We start from the raw sequence: 27,990 nt of genomic DNA, 5'->3' as shown, positions 1-27,990 counted from the left end.
TGCAGTAACACAGTTAATTGTCATAATTACAGACAATAATAGAGCTGGCAGAACGTGGTGGATTTGAACCCCAGTGGTTCTGTAGCTCGTGTTTGGTACGGCGCCCTATACGCTCTAAGCACTGCTCTGTGTGTAACCGCTGTGTTGCAAAGTTTGATCATCACTGTCCATGGGTTGGCAACTGCATAGGTTTGTAATTTTATGCAATGTGGATCTAATTTACTGTTTCTCAGTTTAGAGTTTTCCTTTGTATAAGAATCAGTGTCTAAGGGCCCAGCTGTTACTATCTCAGTGTTACAGTTCTTCCAGTTAAATTCTATTGTCCTCCAGAGACGCATTAAAAGTATATATTTCTGTTGTTCATCCTGGTGCTGCTGCAGCCTAGTATGATGGCAGTGATGACAACAGAAGTAATTAAAAGGATTTGAAGTTATTTTTTCTGCTTATGAGCTTAGTATAATAGCCTATTAGCTAAATTTCATATCATGTTGGATTATAAACGTACATTACCATAGATTGTTAGGGTTCATTTTTGCCATTATACTTTATGTGTTAAAATAGGATATGAAATCATTTAAGTATATCTGATTTGTTTTCTTATGGTGATTACATGCTGTTAAACTGAGATGTTTCAATTAAATGACCGTCTTCAGTGGCGATACCAGCTATTACAAAAAACTTTACAATTTACATATATGAATAAGATTTAAAATGTCTAAGTCATAAGATTTTTATAATAACTTAAAACTTATATTATTTTAAAGTTCAGTTATGTGAACCACTGTTAAATGCAACTTTCCTAATAATTTTTGTGTTGTACTATACCATGTAATATGGCCTCAGGCTTTGTTTTCATGGTGTCAGTATGGTGATGTGTGGTTCTGGAGAGGTGAGGTACTGTTATATTATTTTATTTTTAATCGTTTCTTGCATACTGTTGTGTGTTTAATTAATAGTAGAGGGAATTTACCGACTACAAAACACGTTTTTATTATCACTACATGTTTCGACCTCAAGAGGTCATCCTTAGGTATATGAACACGGCTGTATAATTACACGCGGTCACATTCACTTTTCACTCATTTGACCCTGTATCTTATCCCGATTTACGCTCACTAAAATATCGAGTTCTTTTCATAAAACACAGGTTGAAATTATTATTCTAATTTAATTGTTAAAAGTTAAAAGTTCATGAATCGAAGTTCAATTCATGTCACTGGTTACACTTTCACTTGTTGTTTACAGTCTCATTTTACTTACGCTCCAACTGTGTCTAGTTCTTTTTAACTAGTTTAATTATTATTATTGGTTAAAAGTTCTTGAATTAAAGTTCAACTTATGTTATTGGTTGCACTTTCACTTGTTTGTGAGGTCTCGCTGTTCTTCCGCGTTCTCTGATGCTGCTGGATCTGTTATGATCGTTGTCGTGATGGGTACTGTTATGTGCTGGTACAGGTACAGATCAATATTTCACCTCTCAGGATCCACATAATGAAAGTTTCATGAGAGGTGAAATACTGAATTGTTTATATGCCAGTACCACTACAGTTTAGTATTTCACCTTTCTAAATGCACACAGTGTCACACACCATCACTGTTTTGACAAAATAAGAAACAAGCATGAGGCAGTAATACATAATATAGCATGATGCACCAGTTATAAAAAAAATTGGATTTAGGACTGGTTTACATGACTGAACTCTTAATATATTTTTAGTTTTAACTTACAAAAATTGTATTGCTTGGATATTTTAAATCTTTATTCATATGTAAATTGTAAAGTTTCATTTAATATCTGGTATCCCCCCCCCCAAAGATGGTGATTTATGACCAAAACGTGTAGGGGTTTTAATAGTATTTAATCAGCACAAGAAAATAAATTAGACTAATTTTGTTTGTTTATCCATTACATCACAACAACTCTCAAAAACTTCTTCATGTTAACCATGTGTAACAAGTTTATCGATTTTAGTGGTATCTTGCTGCATGTTTCAGCTTATGAAACACTGTCGTCAGGCAGATACACGCTAATAACTTACTCTTAAACTATTGAATTGCATTCTGTATGGATATATATTGTCACGTGTTGGGTGGTATGTAACGCGACTAATAACTTCACGCCGTATTGGATATAGCGAATTTTATTTCACACTTGCTCTTACAATCACACAATTCACAATTTCACAACTACTGCCATCTGCAGTATTACAATTACTTGGCCTACAACTGACTGGTTGACTGACTCCTTGGTTAACTCGTAACTAACTCTTGAATAGTCTTCGCTGCCCCTTATTTAGCCCCCTTACGGACCACACAGAAAACAGTTACGTAATAGGTACCACTGTTGCCTGATGCCGTGTTTGCCGATAGCCTAGCAACGCTGTCGGGAGTTGTTTACTGCTGAGTAGCAACGGCGGCATCCTGTGTTACATCACCGCGGAAGTGGGCGGGGTGTTGACTGTCCTATTACCGTAGCAGCGGCAACGCACCGAAGGTGTTACGTCACTGCTGGCGGGGGAGGGGATGTCCTGCATAGCGCAAATACGTCACAATATGTTACAGTTTACAGTTATTACTAATGCATCAGATTTTCAGTATTTCATCAGAATTAAAGCCACCACTGTTCATATAGGGGAGTGGGGATAGCACAGTCGGTATAGTGACTGGCTACGGGCTGGATGACATAGGGTTTGGAGTTCGAGTCCCAGTAGAGTCAAGAATTTTTTCCATGTCATCCAGACAAACTCTGGGGCCCATCCAGCCACCTATCCAATGGGTACTGGGGGCTCTTCCCTGGGAGTAAAGCGGCCGGTGCATGTAGCTGACCACTCAACTCCAACTAGTGCCAAAATCAAGAAAATATGGATCTATACATCCATTCCCCCATACACCTTCATGGCGTAATGCTTAATTAGTTAAGTACAGGGACAACTTTACATTTTTTACTGTTCATATATATCCATTGAACCAGAATAAAACTTTATGTTAATTGATGTTTACAGATATTCATACAATAGTGAAAGTATGAATAATATAAGATAATAATAAATTACGAGGTTTACAATTGTAAGAAAAATTGCAAGAGTTCAAAATTGTAAAATACACTTAGACACTTAGTTAAGATATCATTACATGAGGTTTAGATGTCTCATGTATTGTTACATATTAATTTTTATCATTGTAGTTGTGATGTTATATTACATGGTAATTTATGGACATTGTTTTGGTTATGATTTGGTTCTTATTTCTCTTTAGTTCTCCCATGAAGTGGTTGTGTTGTTTGGAATCAGTCAGTGGGATGTTGTATACTGTTCTTTTTATTTTATGGGTTCCTCTATTTTCCGCATTTCAGTGTCCAGTTCTATTAAGAGTCAGCTTGCAACGAAAAAAATTAGTATAAGTTATCACAACAGGATGCATTATTTGAAGAAAATAAATTAGATTTACTTAGATGGTGATTTCGCGTCTGATGTTGCAGTACTGTGTTTGCTGCCATTCAGTTTAGAATATTTATATCGTTCTGTGCCCTGTCTGAGAACCTAAAGATTAGCTGTTGTTTTGTATGGGTGTGAACTTGTCCTCTCAGTCTTAGGAGACAACTTAATATTGAAGGTATTTAAGAACAAGGTGCTGAGGAAAATATTTGGAGCCAAGAAAGAAGTAAGGAGAGATGCAGAAAATTTTATTACAAGGAGCTACATAATATCTGCTGGTTGTCCAGTATTATGTGGGCCATTAAATCAAGGGGAAGGAGGTGGGTAGGACATGTAGCTGGCATGTGGGCAGTAAGAAATGCATATAAGATAAAGACTTGTTCACAGATTGGAAGGTAATACTACAGCAGACTTTTGAGAAATAGGGTGTTAGGGTGGTGGGACTGCATTTAACTGGCAGGCTTTTGTGAACACATCAGGAAGCATTCAGGTACCTTGAAAGCAGGGAATTTCTTGAACAGTTGAACAGCTCTTAATAAAGACTCTTTGCCATGAAGTTTAGTTAATGCTTTCCATTTGCTAGGTTTATTTTATACAGTGTTTTTTCTAAGAATGAACCCTGATTTCATTCATGCATATACATGTGCACACATACTCATGTTACTGTTTGCAGGTGCTAAGAACCACCGGTTCTTCATTGGGTATCTTGTAACGCTGCTGGCAATGTGCCTCTTCATGCTGTATGGGTGTGTGCTTTTCTGGCAAACCATGTGTGCCACCTCACTGGGGAAAAGCTTCTGGAGAGGTGAGTTTGCTCCCCCACTCCCCCAATTTTAAAATAGAAATGTATAATTTACCTTTGCTGAATTATGTGCTTTATTGACCCATTGATTTGTAAAGTTTCTTGCCATTTTAGCATACCCTGGGAAACATGTATGTTTCAACACTGTTTATATTTTCACTAAACCCAATCAATTCAGTTAACATTTATCACAGTAACTTTTTTAGTTTAATTGTGCCAACTTAATAAGAATGCACAAACTTTAGGTAGTAACACACTTCAGTATCTTTCACACAACTACTTTAAGATCAAGTATTGATGGCTGATTTTGTTTGTTATTTATTTCATAGCTGGAAAATACAAACAGAGCATAGTCTCAGATTAATTTCACTGAGTAACTAGTGATAGGAGCATGTGACAGATTTCCTAACGACAAAGACATGTAAGTATGTTCGATATGGGTATGTTTTCTTTCACTGATAAAGGATGTAGATGCTCTCAATCTCTGACAGTGTTACGTTACATTATATTACATTGCATTCCCAGGATCCAAAGTTAGACAAAATGACTGTAGGATGTGGAATATGTCATACAAATATAAAAACATATTTACAGTATAACTGCAATTTTCACACAGGAAGATCCAAGAAAAAACAGTGGTTATGCATGAGGCTATTAAAAAATAACCAAAGTAAAATGATTTGAGGGTCATTGTTGCTGATAGACGTAAATCTGACTGCATGACATGCTCTGCTTAGCCTTGCAAGAAGCTGTCTGACACGGTTTTTGCAGTTTAAATGATATCAATTTGTAAGCCAAGGAATTTGGATTCTAAAGTGTTCTGGCGATGGTCTCTAACACTCAGAATTGCTGGGTTTACTCCACAGATGGTGCTAGTGATAGGCACTATATATTTTCACCAAGTCATTTAATTCTGTGCATTATTGTTCATTGACCTAGTTTGTTGGCTCAGTTTGTAGCATAAATTTATACCTCCCTTTCTATCCTAGTTCCATGAATATGTGTGTTTAATCACAATTTTTATTGCATATTCTTGTGTTATCTCTCTTTGACCTAGCCGGATCTTAGGTAATTAAATAGCTGTAGTGAATATGACATGAGTTGTCCAGTGATTGAGGTTTGCTCTTTGTAAGGGATTGAACAGAGTAGGTGTCTCCTCTCTCACATGAGGATGGAAACAGATCAAGTTTCTGCAGCATTGTGTTTTCTAGTTTTTAGAACACTAGGCGATTGATAGAGTCTATAAACCCCAGTAATTTTGTGTTTACTGCCTCTTGTGTATATTGTAACAGATTTAATCAAAGCATTGCCAGGCAAGGGCTCAGTAGACACTTCTCAACATACAAGAAAACAAGGAAAACTGTGTTATCTATGTGGTCTGCACCAAGCAACAATAGGAACTGGGTTCTCTGTGACTAGTTTCTAGGTTATGCAACGTTTTTTACAATAGAAGAGATATTTTCTGTGTGGTCTGTATCACGGCTATATAACGAAGTTCCAAAAATATCTGAGAGAGTCTGTTGCTGGTAGGACATAGCCACGGAAAATTCACATGTAAAGAAAAATTGAAAGTCAGCCTGAGAAGAGTTAGTTTGTGGTTTTACATGTGTTATAATTACAGTGAGCTTGAGAATGTTGTAATTATTTGTAGTTATGCCTAGTGAATATCCAGTAAATGAATTTACCCAAACCCTGTGTACCAGACACTAATAACTTGACAGTATTTATAATTATACCCAATGTGTAATGGACATGTGGTGAGTTTCTATTGTAAATTTTATTACATTTGTTTTATCTAGATCAAGGGTCCCCAAACTATGGCCCACGGGCCACATGTGGCCCGCGATATGATTTTATCCGGCCCCCGAAAGAATTGTGCAGAAATGCGCCAATTGAACTAATTTTCCAATGAGTACAGGTAAATGTGATTCCGAGCTTACTGACCTGACATATTATACTGCAGTTCGATAACTTAGCTGTGGAAAAGTTCTTTCGCGCTTCTTTCTGCCCAGGAATGAAATTGATATATTTCTTACCGAGAAAAGCCATTGCGAACCACTTCTATCATATACCAAGTGGCTTTGGAAATTAGCAGTTTTGCTGATCTGGTAAACCATATGAACCATTTGAATTTAAAGATACAGGGTGAAATTAACTTAGTCTGTGATTTATTTGCACTTATCAAGGCATTCAGAGCAAAGTTGATACTTCTGGAAAGGCAAGTGTAAAATTGTAACTTTGTTCATATGCTATACTGTGCAGAGTTGCATAAAAAGGGTGAAGCAGAATTTCCTTCCTCGTTTGCAGATTTAGTCATTTTAGATTTGAAAGAACAATTTCGGAAGCAATTTGCTGATTTGGATTCCAGTGCTCAGGAAATTAGATTGTTTCAAAATCCGTTTGACTGTGATGCTGCAGATGTCCCAAGTCAAATTCAAATGGAAATTATTGAACTTCAGGAAAATTATCATGGTTTCACGTTTTATGTTGTTCAGATTATCCCCATTATTTTGCTTGTATCCTGTAACAACTGCAATTTGGCTTGTTTTCTTTGGTCTAATAATTTTGAGCATTCTTCATTGAACGATGTCTTCCTCGTTCACAATAACCTAGACTCTTTGGCAGAAATTTTTATATTCTCTCTAATAGTTTCTCAAGCTTTATTAACATCCACCTCAGTGTCTGAGTTTTCCAAAGCTGTGAACCTATTTGAGATTTGAACACAATACTGTTCCCTACCATCTCATTTAATTTCTTGAGATTGTACCTCTCCATATGAATGTTGTGCATTGTTTGTTTATGCACTGCCAGTCTTTCCCTAACATTTGCCACCACCAGGTAGTGTTCAGTATCACAATCTGCTTCCCAGAATGATTGGAAATCAAGTATAATTGAATGCCATCTCCTCTATCAAAATATAGTCGAATTTGGTTGTGTGTCTTCCTATCAGGAGATGTCCAGGTAAATTTATTAATGTTACAGTGTGGGAACATTGTACTTTACACAGTAAGATTTTTGGGTGTGGCAAAGTTTACTACTTTAACTCCATAATAATTACTAATTTCGTGCAAACTCTCATTCCCAGTCGTTGGTAGAAAATGTCTTCCTTCCATACTTTGGCATTGAATTCTCCTAACAGAATTTTCATGTGGCTTTTTTTGGGAATATATTGAATACACGTTTTAGTTCCCCATAGAACTTGACCTTTATATCATAAATATTATCTTCTGTTGGAGCATGAACATTCAGAATGGTGATATCACACTAGCAACCTTTTAGTATTATATATGACATCCTATCACTAACGAACTCTACCCTCCTAACTGCTGATATGATTCTCTTATGTATGAGAAAACGTGTACCTAATTAACGATTCTTATTCCCCTTTCCATAGAAAAATGTATATTCTCCTGCTGGTTCAGTGCCACCTCTGCCTCATCTGACCTCCCCCATTCCCACTAAATCTTAACATTTTTTTGGGATTTCTTTTGCACTTCCCTGAGCGAACCTGCCCTATACATACTTCTAACATTCTAAGTACCAAATCTCATATCCATTTTCTTTTGCTTAGGTCGTTTATCCAAGGAAATTGTCCAAGTCTGAGGCTTCTTGAGAATTTTTGTAACAAGCTTATTTTTTATGCTGAGGAGTTGTTAGCCTAACGCCCAACCCCCAAGCTGGTGGACCACCTGTTGTCGGCTCTCCTTGACTGCTTATTCATTATATTTGCATCTACCCTCCATACCTGGAGGGCGTCTTCTCCATCCACAACCTGAGGACGCACCATGCCGTGGTGACAATGGACCTGCCTAACATGGACATTTTTAAATACAAATATGTGTTAGTTTTAATTTCTGAAATTAGACATTTTGCCCATATGGGGAGTTTTGTGAGTTATGTGTGGACTGCAGGTTGCTTGCCACTACATTATATTTATCTGGTAGACGCATGCAATGTGAAATGAAAGCATTTAGTCAGTAAAGTGGCTGGCTCTGAGCTGAATGAACCAGGTTCAGTCTCTAGCAGGGGCAGGGAAAGGATTTCTCTCTTTGTCACTGTGTTTGGACAAACTCTGGGGCGAACCCAACCTCCTATTCATGGGTACTGAGTGTTTATTTTTCTGCGATTAAAGCAACTGGAGTATGAAACGGACTACTTACCTTCGTCCAGTTCTGAGGTTAAGAGTGTGTGGAGCTTACAGTAAACCTTTGGATTATGTTGCTTGGGCACTGGTGCAGATTAACCCCTTTTTACACACTCAACAGTTGTGTGCCAAGAAATATCAGAGTGGAAGTTCTGTCTTAAATTTGAAGTTATTGTGCATTGCTTGTAGGACTGTCTGAAGTTGCAGTGTGTGATGCTTGGGTGGCTTGGATAGCAGCCAATGCTGTGCTGCATGCTGCATGGGTAGCCACTCTATTCACATGCCAGATGTATCAGGTGAGTCCTCACTCTGTTCTGAGAAATCCATTATATGTCTTTGTGTATAATCCCATCTCACATGTTTTGTTACTTACCTTCATGTACGACTTTCTCTCCCTCCCTCCCTCACTCCCCTCAATGCCTCTACAGCCTTTTGGACCTTGGCTACTTTTTCAGTTTCTTAATTTATACACAGATTGTAGGACTCCTTGGACAGGGGATAAGCCTGGTGCAAGGCAGCTACCTACACACACAATAAATGCACACAGACATCCATGCCTCGAGTGGGATTAAAACCCACCATGTCAGTGATTGAATGAGTGTAGACTGTTAATGTCTTTGACTGCGTGAACACTGTGATCAGCCATGTGTGACGTACGTTCAGATAATGTTGCTTCTTAGTTCAGAAACTATTATTATCCCAGTTACTTTTCGAAAACTCTGAAATGTAACTTACTCTTTTTTCTGGGCTGTAAGTTATGTCCGGTAATTTTAGAGGGAAAACTTCTTTTGATAGGTTGCTACGCTTTCAGATACTAAGCCATATGCACATATTTAGTCATTATTTTGGAGGAAAAATGTGTTTTATACCTTAGAAAATATTGTCATTTGTGGGTCTAAAATGTAACTTCTGAAACTTAAGAGAAGGGCATGAACTGCAAATATTTGACAACTAAATGCTCAGGAAAATAATATCACATATTCAGTGACTAGACACGGGTTTTGGATTTGTGATTAGGTTTTTTAGATGCTTGTAGATTGTAATTACAAGTAACTATAACAGTTTCACTAATTTATGTACTTTACTATTCACTGTGGCATGCACTAAGTCTTCTGAGTCGTCTGTGTCTTCACCAGTCATTGCCTGGTAATGGTCCCACAACAGTGTAGATTCCTCTGCTTCCTTGTTCAACAGTTCTGGTCCTCAATGGCTGATGACTTTCTCACACTAACTGCTCATAGCTGCAACCCCTGGCCATTTTCTGCCTCCTGGCTGTGTCCATCCACCACAGGCTAGTCCTGACTGCCTGTAGATTCACTCACAATGTCATCTGCTAACCACTGACTCCAGTTTGGCTGGTTGACTGGTTAAATTGGCGCCAGTCCTCACCAGACCAGTCGTTTCTGGCTTCAGTTGCCTCAAGATCCATGAACAAGATTTTTTCTCTCCCAGACTGCTATCAACTTCATATAAAATTTTGTCCAATATTCTTATTTCAAGGTTAAGTCCATATACGAGTATAGATGAAATTATTTGGGATCATCAGTGTGGGTTTGGATGTAACAGATCAACTAAAGATCAGATCTTTTGCCTTTGTCAGATATTGGAAAAAAAATGGGAGTACGATGAGACAGTACATCAGCTATTCATAGACTTCAAAAAAGCCTATGATTCAGTTAGGAGGGAAGTATTGTACAATATTCTAATAGAGTTTGGGATACCCATGAAACTAGTTAGGTTGATTAAAATGTGTTTAAATGAAATGAATGGTAAAGCCTGTATAGGTAAACATTTGTCTGATAAGTTTCCTATCCAGAATGGTCTAAAACAAGGAGATGGTTTATCGCCACTCTTTTCAACTTTGCCTTAGCATATGCAATTAGGAAGGTCCAGGGAAACCAGGTGGGACTGAAATTAAATGGGACACATCAACCATTGGTTGACGATGTGAATCTACTGGGTGATAATACAGATACCATAAAGAGAAACCCACAAACTTTAATTGAAGCAAGTAACAAGGTTTGTCTAGAAATAAACATAGAGGAAACTAAGTATATGTTGCTGTCTCACCACCAGACTGTAGGGCAGAATCATAACATAAAGATAGCTCACAGATGTTCTGAATATGTGGCACAGTTCAGATATTTGGGAACAACGATAACAGATTGAAACCTCATTCAGGAGGAAATTAAGTCGCGATTGAACTCGGGTAATGCTTGCTACCTTTCAGTCCAGAACCTTTTGTCTTCTCGTCTGTTGTCCAAAAACATAAACATTAGAATATACAAAACTATAATTTTGTCTGTGGTTCTGTATGGGTGTGAAACTTGGTCTCTGACATTAACGGAGGAACATAGACTGAGGGTGTTTGAGAACAGGGTGTTGAGGAGAATATTTGGACTGAAGAGGGATGAAGTGATAGGAGGTTGGAGAAAACTACATAATGAGGAACTTCATAATTTGTACTCTTCTCCAAGTATAATTAGAATGATCAAGCCAAGGAGGATGAGGTGGGCAGGTCATGTAGCACGAATGGGGAGACGAGGAATGCGTATAGGATATTGGCGGGAAAGCCAGAAGGAAAGAGACCACAGGGAAGATCAAGGCGTAGGTGGGTGGACAATATTAGAATGGATCTTAGAGAGATAGGATGGGATGGTATGGATTGGATAGATCTGGCTCAGGATAGGGACCAGTGGAGGGCTCTTGTGAACATGGTAATGAACCTTTGGGTTCCATAAAATGCTGGGAAATGCTTGAGTAGCTGCAGAATTGGCGGCTCCTCCAGAAGGGCTCTGTTCCATGAGTAAGTAAGTAAGACATGTATGTGTTTAGAAGTGGGGCATCCTCTTTGACGAAGGAGGGGTTGGACTTTCTATGTATATGCTACACTTGTTTCAGCATGAATATATTCATGCTGTCCCAGCATGAGGGTCACTATGGACTCTGTGCTTCCTTTTGTCACTGCACTATACAAACATTTTTACAAGGTATATGGAGGTTTCCTCTCAGTGAAGTCTTGTGCCTCAGGTTATGCCTTAACTTATGTAACTACTCTGAAACTGCAGTTAGTTGAGTGATCACAGGCCTGATTGCTGCAAAATTTAAGCCTCTTATTCTTCCTATGCCTGGCTTCTCCATGTCCAGTACCATGCATATTTGGAATTAACATGGTTTAGGATTGCTTCTGCCTGTGTCCTGCATTCATTTAGGTATGTAGTTATACACATGCACAATTTTGAAAGCCACATGAAATTTGCAGACTGGTGTGCACCTGTCAAGATTTCCAACAGTGCAGATTATGGCAAATTTACTGACTGGAGCTCCATTTCTGTCACAGGTATATGGGCGTGGAGCAGTCCACATAGAAAACACAGTTCTTCTATTGTTGCACGTTTCTTTTCCAACAGTTCCTCAATTGTTGTGTCAATCTCTGTTTGCAAAGAAATGTGTTTACAGAGCCGTTCCATAGCAAAGGATTTCTTCTTTTCCACACTTCTGGCTTTCAGCTGTCATGTCACGATATTTTCATTTCAGAGGGTTGAAGGCAATGGGAAATAGATAGAGAGGAACTTCGTAATTTATGTACTTCGTCTAGTATTGCTAAAGAAGTCAAATTTGGATGATTACATTGGGCTTGAAATGAAGTTCACATAAGGAAAACAAGATATGTATACTGAAATTTGGTAGAATGTGTCCACTTTGGAACGCTCAGAAGAAGGTAGGAGGAAAACCATACATGGATTGCAATGAAGTAGAATGTGAGGATATGAACTGGTTTGAATTGGCTCAGGTTTATGTCAGGTGTCAGACTTTAGTGGTGTCAAACCTTTGAGTTCTCTTACCACAGAGTTAGCAAGGTTATGAGCAGTTGCTTATTTAAAGCAGGTAGTGGTCTTGATTTATTAGATAAGTTTGTAATGATTGTTGACAATTTCAGATCATGTGTTTGGGCATGACAACCAATGAGAGAATGAACAGTGGGCGATACAAGCACTTTCACAAGTCTGGCCAGCTGAGTGGAGCAACTCACAGCCCATTTCACCATGGAGTGTTCCAGAACCTGATAGACTTTGCCCAGGTCCGGTGCTGTGGCCTGTTGAAACCTGACAGTACAGACTGGCTGACACGCTATGACATCAAGCAGTCTGTGGAGCAGGTTCCACTGCTCTCTGCTAAGGAGAATTACCAATATGTATAACAGAACAGCCCTGGTGACTTCATGGCCAAGCTATTACAAGAACTTGGTCTCATTTGCTTCATCCTCCTCCATCTTTTGTTCTTTATTTGTCATCCTCCTCCTCCTCCACATCATCATCATCATCATCATCATCAGTATAACATATGTGGGCTGTTCAAAAAGTATTGGATTGTTGACAGAACTGGTTGTTTTAGAAGACAGAAATTGCAACAGAATAAGGAACGTGTGCTGGTAGCATTGGGCTATCATGTGATAACTGTGTCCCTCATGGTTGGTATCATCAGTTATGAGGAAACATTTAGGATATGATGTTCTCCCAACAGTGGTTATCAGGAGTTATGTCTTCTGGGATATAATGCTGTATAGTCTATCTTCAGGGTGAAGAATAAGCGAAGCAAGAAACCAGTGTGAAGCACATTGCAAGCACTACTGAAGGCTACTGAGCTGCTGAACCAGGATGCTGGTTGACTTTTGATTGACAGTGTTCTATCCCAGAAGATGGAGCTAATCATGGGTAAATAGCATCGAAAGGCAGACATGTTGAAGGGGACAGATGGAATTAATCATGGAACAACACATATCATCAGCTGGATTAATTGCCTGAGTTAACTGTTGCATGACTGCTGCTCATGAAGTAGTCGACGTGTTGTCTGTTTCAGTAGGTAGTATATACAAGGTGCGACAGTTTAATTCCTGGAATGGCCCTGTGAAAGCAGAATTTGATTACCTGTGCACTGTTGACTGCTGTCACCTTTGAAATACTTTCCTTGTGAAGCTATGCACTTCTTGAGATAATGGTGTCACTGCCAGAAACAGACTCGAAAATCGTTTTCCGGAATACCTCGCAGTAACATTGTCACATTGCATTGGATGTCAGGAATGTCAGAAAATATTTGTCTGTTCAGGGCATTTTTTAGTTTTGGAAAGAGCCCAAAATCACGGGGTTGTGTCAGGTGAATAAGATGGGTGGTCCATTTTTGTAATGGGTTTCGTAGCCAGGAACTCTTAATGCATCAAGTGCAGGGGCATTGTCATGGTGGAGAATTCACTTGTCAGGCCAGAGTTTGGGTCTTTTCCTCTGAACATATTACCATAACCTTGTCAACACTTCCAAATAACACTGTTGGTTCACCATTTGCCTGTGTGATGTGAATTCATAGTGAAGTGTCCCTTGTGATCAAAGAAACACACAAGCATGGTCTTGAACTGCAAGCGAGATATGGGTGCTTTTTTCATTTGAGATTAATTCTGTGTTTTCCGCTGCATGCTCTGCATTTTGTGTCCGGGTTGTATTGAAAACACCACTTTTTATAACCAGTAATGACCCTGTCAAACATCTCTGCATTGTGTAAAAGATCAGATGAAATATGAGGCTGACATTGTTCCTGGTCATCTGTAATGATTGAAGGCACCATCTTTGTGGAAATTTTTCTCATTCCCAAATCCTCCATAATAATCTGTCTCACTGTTTCCCTATTCATAGTCAATTCTTCTGCTATTAGTCTCACACCTAATCTTCAATCTGAGCACACCAAGGTTCATACTCTATCCACATTTGCATCTGTCCTTTGCGTTCTTGGCTGCTCACTTCCTGGGTTATCTCTTGCACATCTTCTTGTCCTTCCTTGAACTGCCTATGTCATCCAGAAACACTCAGTTTCTTCATAGTGTATTCACCATAAGCCACTGTTAATAGGGCTCTCATTTCACTAGCGCTTTTGCCGATCTTCACACAAAACTTGATGTTTATCCGCTGCTCCAGATTCTTGTCACTCATTTTTCTGCCGACAGTATACCACGGACACGTACATGCTTGGGTACATGTGTTTGCTGGACTCAGCGCCACAGTGACAGGCCATGGCCATTCCGGGAATCAACCTTTAATGAAGGATTGTTAGATACATCTAACAGCAAGTAACCCTACGCTGTTGCCAAATGTTAGAATTATCTAACACAGTACACGTGCACTTTTTGGGAGTGCTGACAGTTTGATCTTCAGGTTGAAACCACAACAAATCTACGCAAGGTCAAGTCAGTGGTTCATTCGTTAGCTCAGAACAATTAAATCGTTTATCACGGTACTGGTTTAGATAAGACTGTTTATGACCGGGTCAGTCAAATAGAGCACAGCTTTGTTTTGAGAACGGAAGTAAATATTCATCTGAGCATGCAGATTAGTGCTACTTGAGTTTGCTGCAAGGAAGTCGGTTGTTTTCAAGGATTTGTTTTCAGTAGTGAATTATCAGTCAGAAAATCAGTGTCGTATTGTCACTTATCTGCTGTATTTATGAAACTTTTTTATTTTATTTCTTGGTAGAGATATAAAGCCAATGAAGTGCACATGTGGCCATTGTGGATAAATCTGGCAGGATGGTAAATAGTTATGGAATTGACCGGAGGACATGGAAATTGGCAAACAATTTGTTTTTTTCACCTTCTAGACATGACTATTCTAAATGCTTATTTATTGCACAAGTGATGTGGTGGAAAAATGGCACATAAAAGATTCCGTGAAATCCTAGTGCGAGATTTGATTGTATAGTTGCATGAGGCGAATATCACAGTCAGTGGCGTTTATCGGGGGAAGTCAAGTTAATCTGAGGCTCAAATGAGTCGACTAGAGGTGAAACATTCACAACACTAACCATCCAATGGGAAACAAAGGCGTCATGTGTGTTCACTAAATAAGAAAACCAGGAGCACCCTCTTCTTTTGTAAAAAGTGTGATGTTGGTCTGTGTGCCGATGACCAGTGCCACACGTGCATCAGTGTGCGCACTGAATGGAGTTATCATAAACTGTGAAGTGATGCAGTTCATACTCTCGTACAGTCTGAACAAAGGATTATTGTATATAGTGTGATTATTTTTTACCAAATCAACATGTCTGAAGTTTCGAGAAAATACTACGGGTAAGTCCTTTGGAAATTCATAATGTATATAATAAAGATGATATTTTGCATTTCATGACAAAATAATCACAGTATATTTTCATTTGTAAAAATTGTTCTTTTGTGTATATGTAGAAAATTTTGTTTTTCAGGCTGTTTAAGTTCTTATTTCTTTGTTGCATAGAACAAAAAATATGTTTTTCTGAAAGTTTGCAACTTTAAAGACTCAGGACCATTTAAATTCCGGCCTCAGCAGGCTCTCTACAATTTAAAAGTCCGTACTTTAGAGGTTAAATTGGTGGACCTTATACATATGTAGTCTTGCATATTAGGTAAATTTGAATTCCTAGATTATTAATGCCCTATAAAATTGAATACTGAATTACTGTGTTGAGAAATTAAAGGATGTTTTGAAGAACTTAGTAATGCTTTATTGCACAAGGTATTACCGTTGGTGAACTGTGTATTGTATCACATCCTGCAGCCCAGATTTTGCTGCCAGGCAGCTTTTGGCTTCTTCCAGAATTGAAGAAAGATTTCAGAACCACAATATTATATTTGAGCATCCTGTTGCAGTAAAGTATCACTCACTCATTCTCCTCCATCTTTAATGCAACTTAAAATGATCAAAATCTCTCTTTAATTTAAAATAACATTCACATCAATTGCTACATGTTTCTGCTTTACTTTGCCATCTCCAGGCCATTGTTCACTTTTGAAAGAGTTGCTCAGCACTAAATCATAAGTCAATATACGAGGTCTGACAATAAAGTTCGCACACTCTCTTTTGTGTGCTTGCCGTGACAGCAGTGGACAGAAACCCCGGTATGGTTTGATGACCTTGGCATACCAAGTTTACTATTTGGACGTACTGAAAGGCTGCGTGAAAAGTTACAGAAACGACCTAAACTTTTTGCCAACAACTCATGGATCTTGCATCATGACAATGCACCTCCTCACATGATACTGTCTGCGAGAGAGTGTTTAGCTGATACAAAGATAACTGTGGTTGAATACCCTCCCTATTCATTGGATCTAGCTCTTTGTGACATATTTTCTGTTCCTGAAGATAAAGGAAATGTTGAAAGGAAAGCATTTTGATGACATTGATGACATAAGGAGTAAAATAACAGCGGCTCTGAAGGCCATTTCAGAAAACCGGTTCCAAAATTGTTTTGAAGGGTGGTCTAGGCACTGGCATTGGCGTATAGCTTCCCAAGGGGAGTACTTTGAAGGTGACCACAGTGATATTCAGCAATGAGGTATGTAGCACTTTATTGTCAGACCACGTATTTCCACCCTATTGCATTATCATTGTTTACACTATTATTTGAGAATGAAGTGTCTGTCAGTTCCGCATTATTATCCTTTTGCGGCATCCATGTTTGTGCCCCCTTGTGTATGTATGTATGTACTCATTAGTTGGTCTTATGTCCTTTGCTTTGCAGTGTTCATGTTTGTGCTCCCTTCATATGTTGTTCTCACTAGTTGGGCTTATGTCCCTTGCAGCAAACATAAAAAACATGTAGCACTTGATGCAATTTTAATGCTATATTGAATAAAAAGAGAGATTGTGAACATTTTTAAGGTGCATTAAAGACAGAGGTGAATGAGTGAGTGATTTCAGAACCAGGCACTTTTCATCATCTCAGATGTGCTCTTAGACTGTGAAGACAAAATTAAAGGCTTGAAAGTTTGTGATGATTGTATATTAATACAATTACTAAGTTTTTGGACATGATCTGTCTCATTTTTTATTTAAAGCAGCGTTTTGGAGACTGGATTCTGTCTCTCTGTCTTCAGGTAAAAGCCTACTCATTTGGTCTGATGGACAGTAGATTATGTCCAAAAACTCAAGAATTGGAAAATTAAAGGCATTTAAAAGACTGGTATTGTTTGACCGCAGGTTCCTGCCAGAGGTCAAGTGATGATATAGCATTATTGCATTCTAAGATGGGTACTTCACAAAAGACTGTGCTGATCTGCATGATTAAACATTTATCAGTACTGTACATACATTTGTCTTATACTTTTTGAATGGCCTTCATAATAACAACAATAATTATTTTAGAAGAGGTACCATTAATGCATTATCACTAAGAGACATTACAGAGTATTTTTTATACTGTTCCTGGCCTTTTATTTAATATTGTCACATAGGGGATTAACGTGACAAATAATTGTGGATTATAGATTTGATGATTGGGTTTATTTGATGTCACTATCACAATTACACTTTATTATAACCGTTCACACATTTAACTCTTCTGGATAATGAGTCCCGCTCTGTGTATATCTTTTTAGTTCTTAAGAGCATGCTGATTGACTGCCGAGTCACTTCTCGTCCTTCTAACTTCACTTTTGAACTGACACCTTCTCAAATGGCCTCCTTTTATCCCTGCTAGGCTTCTGGGATAGGAATCACCTCCTTGAAGAGTTCTGTTTTTCGTATCTGTGGTAACAGTCTGTTTAGAAGTCATTACCATGGATTTGTCTTCAACTCACTCACTCATGGAGCTGAGCCTTTCTTGAGAAGCCACCAATTGTACAGCTACTCAAGAATTTCCCAGCATTTTATGGAACGTAAAGGTTAATTACCATGTTCACAAGAGCCCTATCCTGGGCCAGATCAAGCCGGGGAGTACTTTGCCATCCTCTCTCTCTAAGATCCATTTTAATATTGTCCACCCACCTACGCCTTGGTCTTCCCAGTGGTCTCGTTTGTTCTGACTTTCCCACCAATATCCTATATGCATTCCTGTTCTCCCCCATTCGTGCTACATGCCATGCCCACCTCTTCCTCCTTGATATGTCTTCAAAAGTTCCATCAGAACCAAAGGTAAGGGTGCATTTTGTGTCACCACAGGAGCGTGCTCCATGAAGCCCCACCCAGCAGGTGGACAGGTTGCAGCTTTCAGGCAGCACATAATATTGCTCCCTCCTTAACACATTGAGGACCGGTTGCATGATATCATGATTTTGGCTTTTAAATGTGGCGGACCGGTTGCATGATATCATGATTTTAGGACCTGTTAGGTTGTAATACACTATACCTTGCTCTGGCGCCACCCAAGTTGTACGCAATGGTGTAATAAAACTCTGGAATGTTTGCTTACTTGTCAGTAACTTGACCTCGCTGTTTTCTTAATGCACTATAAACGAAAATGCTTTGCTGCTCTTCGAGCTCTATGTATCAGCCAGTAGTTAGTGTTGGGGTATGGACAAGGACAAATTCTTCTCCAATGAGCTAGCTGACCTGCCTTGTGAGACGTGTGGTAATGGTGATTCAAAGAGCGGCAGTGACAGGGGAGAACAAAGAATTGTGGCCACAGACAGTAAAAGTGACAGTAGCTCCGACGATAATGGGGGTAATAACATTGCGGGGACAGCAAAAATCTAAAAAAATCACAAAAATCTAAACCCTGATTCGAAATTGAAATATAAAGCATTTCTGATGAACGTGGCAAAGGCCTGGGCTACAGGCCAGATGGTGGCGGCAGAACCAGAGTCAGACACAGACTTAGTGCGACCGGGCCCATCAACTCCCACCCCACGCAGGCCTCATGTTGACCCCCCAGGGCGACTCTTGCGTGATATGCGGAAACATACCCTTGTGAAAATTGTGAAGAGTGAACATTCCAAGGGGAAGCATCCTTCTAGGCAATGCCGTATTTGCACAGTTCACAAAAAAAAGGAGAATGTCCACATTTGCAAGTTCTGTGTAATGCCACTTCACAAAGGGGAATGTTTCCAGAAATATCACACCCTCAAGCACTTCTAGGACCATTGGTAAGTTTCTCCAAAAATGTTAGTTCATAAAATTAATTAGGAGATTTTATATTAATTTTTAAAGTGAACAGTGCACAAGTTAGGATAGTAGGTTTAATAATGGCGGCCCCAGGGTGATTTAAATATTTAAATCGTCGGTCCGCAATGTGTTAAGGCTGTTTGTCATGAATGGCCTGTCTGTATATCATCTTTATTTCCTTTCGAGGGCTGTGCTTGTAACATCTGCAGTTGGTCTTGCCATCCTTCCTATGGCTCATTTTTTTTCTTGCAGTGTTCGTTTTATTTTCTTTAGTGTTCATTCTCACATCGCTACCACCTCTCCCTCCTTAAGGGCGCTCATCTTGAGCAACTCAGTTCTAAAGTTTGGTCAATCTAGGTTCATCCAAAGTTCTCTCTGTCTCTCTCTCTTTTTCTGTCACACACTACTATTTGGACTGGTGCTTCTACACTCTATCTGCAGTTTATTTTTCCATTTTGGAGGGGGTCGACTACTCCACAATGTCCAATCCCTGATTTTTTGTAATCCAACAGGAGATCTAGCAGTTCGCTTTGCGATCTCCATTCCAATCATCTTCCCATAGGTCTTGATAATTCTTCCCTTGCTTTCCAGTTGTAGTTTTGTTAGCTCTTGTTTCCTCAGATATCACAGCCATCCTCAGCTTAGGACCTTCACTCCCTTTCTGCCTTCATTGCGAGTCCTCACTCTCTCTCTTGAGTGTCTGTAGATTCTTCCTGAGTGGCCTTACTCTCTGGTTTGCTTGCTCAACCATGAACGTGTTCCAGTCCTTTCTGACCTTGCCTCTCTTGCACCGTGCCATTCTTGAATGGTGGGTCATCTTTCTGCTAGCTGTGACCAGTTTCTTCCAGGATCCACAATATCCTGCGATCCTTTTCTCGAGCTGACTGCAGTGCCCTGCAATGGTTTTGGTCCATGCGCTGCTTCCTCAGTCCTCTGACCGGCATCACTGTGGCTTCTTCCGTAGGGACCTCGAAATGTGCTGCCTCAGGTTCCATGTCCAGTGAGGTTGGCTCCTTGCATTCCAGATGTGCCTCTGTCTTTCCTTGCAGGCCATCCTTCATGTCCATTATCCAGGCATTAACTGTGGATCTCATTTCTGCTTGTCCAGATTGAATTTCTTCTCTTATTTCATTTAGATTTGTGTTGGTCTTGGCTTCCATCTTGGCCAGCATTTCTTGTTTGGCTTTCATATTGGCCTTCATTTGTTCTTGGCTGGCCAACAGTCAGTCTGTCATCTCTTGCATTTCCCTAATGCATGATATAGGTATACAATGCAATTGTAAATCCAATAATTAGTCTAATCAATCAAATCCGACCACTTCTGACACCAAATTGTCACATATAGGGGGAACGTGACAAATAATTGTGGATTCTAGATTTGATGGTTGGGTTTATTTGACATCACTACACTATGACTAAATAAATTCAATTCAATTCAATACACTCAATTATAACAGTTCACACATTTAACTTTTAACGAATCCCTTTCTGTATAGCTCTCTGTAGTTCTCAAGTGCACACTGATTCACTGCTGAGTCACTTCTGACTTCACTTCAGAACTGATGGCTTCTCGACTGGCCTCCTATCCCTGCTAGGCAGGTGGGATAGGAATCGCCTCCTTGAAGAATTCTGTTTTTCATATCTGTGGTAACACTCTATTTAGAAGTTGTTACCATGGATATGTCTTCAACAGTTCCATCAAAACACAGAGTAACAAAGCATTTCGTGTTACCACGGGAACATGCTCTGTGAAGCCCCGCCTAGCAGATTGGCAGGTTGCGGCTTTCAGGCCACACATCACAATAGTCAACTCTGTTTCCCTTGAGGATACGGTTCTAATCTTCAAGAGCTGATTCAGCATGAGAACTTAGTGGTTTTATGTTTCTCCCTAGGTATCACTGTTGCTAGTGTGTAGCCACTGAAACAAAGAATTTATTCTCGAAGATATTGGGTTTAAAGGTATGTCTTTGATCAGGCAGATCATTATTAACCCTTTCAGTGTGAACCCAAGTATATACTTGACTGTGCACATTGCACTGCACCAGCCAGACCTGTGTGCATAGTCTTTGGACAGTTTGTACACACAAGCCATCTTCATACAGGGTTGTAACTAGAAAGGATTGCTTTTTGCACTGTTACTTCTCTTTCTGTCCTTATATCTCTAATGAACTAAAGATATTGACAGACAGTCAGTTTTCTTGCCAGAGTTTGGCCATATAGAATTATCTGTAGCCAAGAAAAGAGAAGAAATTTATTTCTGTTGTGACAGCTGTTCTGTGAAAATGTAAAACTGAGTGGGTTATTGACATTTTGGCTAGTGAGTGTAAATAATCCTTTTTAATTTTCTATTCATCCACTTTATTTGTTTAGAAGTAGTGTAAAACTAAACAGTGAAATTACTGTGATGGAATAATTCTTGCCTGATGTACAGAATGCAACAAAATATTTCTCATGGTGTGTACATTGTTCTGTACAGTGCTTCTGCTTCACATAAATTGTATCTGTAAAATAATGTCTCATTTTAAAGAAACTTAGAGCATAATTTGAAAGTGTAACCTTAGTTATGAGTACACAGAAAATATGTAATATAGTGAAAATTTTATGACAAAGGTAATTACAGAGAATATCTCCATATAATTTGCAGTTATTTTGCTTTGAGTGGCTGTTCTCTGGTTTGCAGTGTCATTAGTTTTTCTGTCACTCATAACATTCTAACAAGGCTACCAGTCATTTTGTTTTCATTATATCTTTTAAAGACTGACTACCTTGTTGCCATATTGATGCTTCCCCATGGGGCAGACATTGTTAGCCTGCATTAATAATGTAAGCATATTTGTATAGTGTCATCTCCCAGCCCTAATTAGCCATGCATTCTGAATGATCTTGTGTTTAGTTCATAAGTATGTTGTCCCATAAGAAGATATGTGAGGATGTATGTTTAACCTTTTCCATACCTATTGAGCAGATGAGCTGATTTCTGCTAAGCACACCAGAATCTTATCAGACTGATTCTTAGAGGCTGATTTTCTATTGATTTTATTCCATGTATGTGTTAAGAGATAGCACAAACATGCACAGTTCAAGGGTTCTTGATTCTTATTTTGGGGAAAAGTCTCCCATAAGTGAATTAGATTTTGTAATATGGGAGAGCCAATTTAGAATCTTGCACAGCTGTAGACCTAAGAAGGGGAGAACATGCAATAAAACTTGGTAGTAGACACTCTCATTTTCAAAAACAGATTTATTATCACATTTAAATAGTGCCGTGTGTGACTATAGACAGGGTTTGGATTGGTAATTGGATTTATTGACCACTTACAGATAGTAACTACAAGTAATTATAATGCTCTTGCTAATTCATACACTCATCTTCTCACTACAACATGCGCTGTCTTTTCAGTGTGATTTGTCTTCAGCAGTCATTGCTCGATAACGGCTTTCGATGGCGAATAGTCCTCTTACTCTGGGTTCCTTAACTCTCCCCATACTTCAGCTGGTAACTTCTGACAGCAGTGGCTCACAAGGACCAAACATCAGCAGTTTTCTAACTCACCAACAAACTACTTAGCTGAACTGCATTGACCAACTTTCACTAATTATCCTTGTTATAATATCTCAGCATGTACCATTCAGGAAACACTGCTCCTCATTGTTATAGTTCAACTATTGTCATGGGAACATGTTTGTTTGTTTATCTCATTGTCGTTGCCCAGCAACAGGTCTACATGATACAGTAATTTTTGTTGTTTGTGAATGAGTTGATATAGATAATTCATTGAAGTGACTGGTTATGGGCTTGACAGCTAGCCTTCATTTGCTGGCATAGGTAGAATTTTCTCATTGTCACCGCATCTGTACCAGCTCTGGGACCCACTCATTTTATTATCAGATAGGTACATATGCCTTTTCCATGGTAGTAACATGAGTGCAGTGGGAAATTGACTTCTTACCTATATATAAAGTTAAGGCTGTGGAGCTTAGCTTTAACTTCTGCATGCTTCAAGGTATGATGTTGAGGCACAAAGTCATATTTACCCTTACATTTTCTCTCTGAAAGTTTGAGGGTAACTGTTTAACCAATACAGCAGTACACTGATGGTCAGATTATGTTTAATTTTGCATGGCAAATGAGATTCACACTTAAGCAATATGGGCTCTTGCTCAGTATCCCGAGGGCAGTATGCTGTGCTCCAGGTATGATCCTGTGGGTGGAAACTTCATTTCTTGTGTTTCTTTCAGAAGAATACTGCCAATATTCAAATCCTGTGTTCTGTGGCAGTGTATGAATTCATAGACTTGCTCACTACTACTATTTTGATAAAATGGCCCAGACAAGAATCAAGGAAAGTTATTATTGCTTTAGATCGGTCCCAGGCTTTTGTCATCTTGAACTGGTGTGCCATTTTGGCTGCAGTGATACCAAGAAGGAAATATCATCTTAAGGACAAAAAATAATCACATAATTGGTACATAATCTAAATGAAGATCATTTCAGGCTTGGATTCTTGTTTGCTAAAATTTGTCCAGATTTGGAATGCATAATTTTTGTTACTGACACTGCTGGATCATATTCCATGTGAGGCTTACTTCGGGATGGAATCACCTCTTTGGAATTTGAAATTTGAATAGAAAATAACCCTGTAGGTTGGTATGCATATTGAATTATGTCATCAGTGAAATAAGCATGTGAAACACTTCATGGAGCTCCATTTTTGGGAATCACTGCTTTCAGATACAGTTATACCTTGATTTACACTGCTGTTATGTTGTCTTGATGGTAATATCAGTGATCATGAACTTCTGTCATTGTATAAAAGTTGAATATTGTAATAATATGGGAAGTATGACATAAATATGACACTAAAATTTGAATTACTTTAGTATAATATTGGGCTGTACCAAAATTCTGCTAGAAGACTTTGGAAGTTTACACAGGTTAACTGAAGGTGGAAGAATAGTGTCACCAGCAGAGGCTTCCTTTCACTCTTAGTCAAGAATTGCAGTACAGGGGAAATTCTGATATAATGTTCCTCCTAGTGTAATCCTGTATTTAGTGAATATCTTTCTTGTAACAGTTGAGTGGCAGTACAAAACCACAATTTTTTTTGATTTAGTAAATAACCTACATATTGAATAATTTTCAGCCTTCCTGAATTTGTATCTTGATTTGGTGTGATTGCTGTTGAAACAGCTATCAGGATTCATATTTTCTTTCTACTGTAAAGGAGATGGTATAGCTGTGGGCTGGACAGCCTGGGTTCAATTCCCAACAGGTACAAGATTTTCTCTTCTGCACTATGTCCAGACCGACTCTGGGGCCCACCCAGTTTCCTATCCAGTGGGTACTGAGGGCAGTTTTCTTCTTGTGTAAAGTAGCCAGGCGTGAAGCTGACAACCCCCCTTCCATCTAGTGCCAAGGTCAAGAATGGCGGTACTGCACCTCCACTTCCCTGCATATCTTCATTGCATAGTGCTTAATTAAACAGGCACAGGGACAACTTTACTTTTTTACATCTCTTCTGTAAATTGTTTCACATGAGCATTATGTTAATTTTATGTTATTAATTATTTTTAGAAATTAATTTGATCATGATGATGTAACTATTTATTTGTGTAGAAACAGTATCTAACTACTTACGTGAATAAATTATTTTATTATATACAGGAAGTTTTATAAGGTGAACAGTTTCTTGATATAATTTTGCATAGTCCCCAGTTGGTGAGTCTTAAATTTAGTTTAACAAGAGTTGTTTTCCTATAGATTTCATTGTGTATAACATTGATGAAAGTGAACACTTAGCTTGTGTTTTAGGAGCTTTAAACATTAATGGGTGAATGAATCACATACTGTATAGGACATTCCTGAGAATACATCTGTGAATATATATGAAAATGCAGAAATCTAAAGATGTGTGAATGAGGGTATGCCTGTACTTGCTTCTCAGTGTGCTCACTTCATAATATCTCTTTTACCTTCATAAGCCTTGTTAAGGAACACGTTTTTGTGTAGAAAGGGTAGAACATTAATTATATTAATTTTCATCGAAAAGCATATCTGTAATATTAATAACAATTATAATATGAAATGATAGCCTTGACAGGCTTTGGTGTGCTATATTCCATGTCATGTTTTATTATGGAAACACAGATCACAACTAAATGTGACTTTGTCTCACATGTTTTAAGAGGTAGATGGACTGATTTCAACTTGATAGCAGGTCCGGTACTTCTAATTTATCATGTCTCCTCTTTGGTAGAGCAAGCGATACATTTCATGTAGCCAAAGGGTTGAAAGTGAAGTTCTGGTCTGTCTTTCCATCTGGACAATATTCAGAGATGTGTTTTATCATTTGTACATATTTCAGAACTTGTAATGTACATAGACACAATTGATCTCATATAATATTACTGGCATAGTTTACTCCATGATGTACATGTGATATGTGCAGTGTTGGGAATATGCTTAAATTGGTGTTTCAATATTGAGAATGTGTTTAAATGTACAAGTACACTAATCCTTTGTTTTATGAAAATACTGTGTCCCATGAAGTTTGTTAAGCACACATTTATTAAAGAAAAATCAATTTCCCATTAACTTAAAGGTGGTAATCAAAGGTACCAACTCCATGGAGCAAAGTCCTTCTTGAGAAGCCTGCAATCACTGAACTAGTAAAAAAATCCCTTTCCTTTATAGAACTGGTATAGTTCTACAGAACTATCTTAATTGGTTGATTCCCATTGAATTTTATTGTGGTGTTATTCATGAAGCTCAATGGCTTTCCATAGGTGTCTAACCATTGCTTTAGCGTCCCTGGAGTTTATCACTAAATTGATTATTGTTACCAATACATTCTTGACTTCATTCTCCATCTCAATGGACTCCAACTCTTCTAAAGATTTCTCTGACACTGTCAGGTCTTTAGAGTTGTTCCTTTGCTCAATCTTGTTTGAACTCGGTTCAGATATTTGAGTCCTGCTGTTATCTGTGTTCATCTTCCATTGCCTTCTCTCCGGATTCAATCCAATCGTTTGGCTCGGGACTTTATTGTTTTCGCTTTTCTCAGTAGTATCCCACTCCTTTTGTCTTCTTGGCGTTTTGAGGAAGGGGAAGTTCGTCATATTTGGTTCAGCGTACCCTCAGGGGCTTTCAACACTAAAGGGAACACATGGCTTGACCATTTTTTACAATTTTTTGTGCTTCAAAAAATCTGACATTTCTATGAGCCATGCTTTGATTTCTTTTGGTTTTTTAATTACAGGACATCGCTCGCTGTTTGCTCTGTGGTCCCTGTTACAATTTATGATTTTTTTTTATACAAGACCCTTCATGTATTGCTTATCCATATGAGAAGCATTGTTTTTCCTTTGTACAAAATTTACTTACGTGGCAGAATTTCCCACATTAGTAACATTGTCGTACTGAATAAATGTAACTTCAATTTTTCATACTGCAGAAATATACATGAGGGGTCAATTCCTTGGTTCTAAAAGTCAAACATAACTGCCCTCGACTCTTTCCATACCCATCTTTCTTCCTTGGTTTCTTCCTTTGTCTGACTGCGTCAATTACCTGGAACGGTATGGGATGTTTGTTCTGATTGCCCAAGTTGAGCTGTTGCATCATATTTTCTAATTCCATATCCTCAGGTACATCTTTAATGGCTCCCTTTTTAACAACCAAATATCTTGGTATGTATGCAGGTAGGCCTTCGTTTTGGATTACGGGGCTGTCCAAAACTTTATTACTTCTATTCTTTCTGAGGTCACTTCCCAGATAAATCAAGCATACTGTCTAATGGATTTGAAACTGATCTTAGATTTAGACATAACATTGAAGATGTCAAACTGTCCCCACTTCTTTACCTTTTCTCTTTCCACTGACAGGGTATCAGGCTTCTTGACTTTTATGTGGATGCTGTACGGCCCTTTATCGTACATTTTAAAACGTAGGTCACTGAATTTTCCATTTCTGTTGCTCTTGAAACCTTCTCCTAGGTCTTCCTTTTCATTGTTTGTACCTTCATTTCCCAGATTTTGTGCTTCAAACTCTACCTGTTGAGTTGTTCCTTCTTCCGCCCTTTCCTTGGCTTCATTATGATTCCGTGACTCCTTTAAACTTTGGTGTCTATTAGTACTCTTTACATCATCGGTTAGCAATTTCCTTGGGATTTTTATGGTTTCTAAGGCGGGGGGCACACCAAGGAAAATGGCAACTGAAACGCAACCGCAATTTCCAAGAAATATTATCAGCTGGCGTTGAACACATGTTAGTAAATGAGGCGGCGCAAATTGAGGAAACAGGAACACAACATGTGAGGAGACTGAGAAACTTAATTTCCAGACAACGGAGTATGCCAGTCCTCACATGATTGAGTTCGATCGAGTTGCCGCGTGGATTCTTATAAATCAGTTCTGTAACATGTTTGTTTTTTAAGATGGCACAAAGAATTTATGAACCAGCCAAAGGTTTTGTGTGGAGTTAATTGCACAAGAGCTCGTCACCATAGAGGAATATATTGTTGGAAATAAAGTTTGAGTTTTGCATTTTATTGCTGCTGTTCCATAAAAGGAACGTTGTTTACATCATCTGTGCAATTGTCTACAGAGCAGAAAATTAGGGATATGATTGGATAATTGTGGCTGAGAAGGTGTGTGAAACTTACGAAAATGAAGTACTTGTTGCGAAGTTGTTGACTGAAGTAAGGAATAAGA

The 27,990-nt window shown here is 38.6% G+C and overlaps 1 protein-coding gene across 2 annotated transcripts in view; it reads left to right on the top strand.

Moving 5' to 3' along the window:
- LOC111868634 (palmitoyltransferase Hip14) overlaps positions 1 to 14,655 on the top strand; it is a 39,311-nt gene extending 24,656 nt beyond the window's left edge. The window contains exons 9-12 of one of the 2 annotated variants that reach the window (XR_002843540.2): positions 33 to 189; positions 4,108 to 4,239; positions 4,566 to 4,657; positions 12,321 to 12,403. Coding sequence is in view for 1 of the 2 variants with exons in the window: in XM_023859468.2 (XP_023715236.1) it covers positions 33 to 189; positions 4,108 to 4,239; positions 8,570 to 8,676; positions 12,321 to 12,581 (657 nt within the window). In the remaining variant the exon portion in view is untranslated. Of the gene's footprint in view, positions 1 to 32; positions 190 to 4,107; positions 4,240 to 4,565; positions 4,658 to 8,569; positions 8,677 to 12,320 lie in introns of both variants that reach the window. The other variant, XM_023859468.2, reaches the window with a different exon arrangement.
- The last annotated feature ends 13,335 nt before the right edge of the window (positions 14,656 to 27,990 follow it).

Source organism: Cryptotermes secundus, unplaced genomic scaffold (genome assembly GCF_002891405.2).
Source record: "Cryptotermes secundus unplaced genomic scaffold, Csec_1.0 scaffold696, whole genome shotgun sequence".
NCBI classification, from domain to species: Eukaryota; Metazoa; Arthropoda; class Insecta; order Blattodea; family Kalotermitidae; genus Cryptotermes; species Cryptotermes secundus.
The sequence above is the reverse complement of the archived record's forward strand: the minus strand, read 5'-3'. Positions and strand labels throughout refer to the sequence as shown.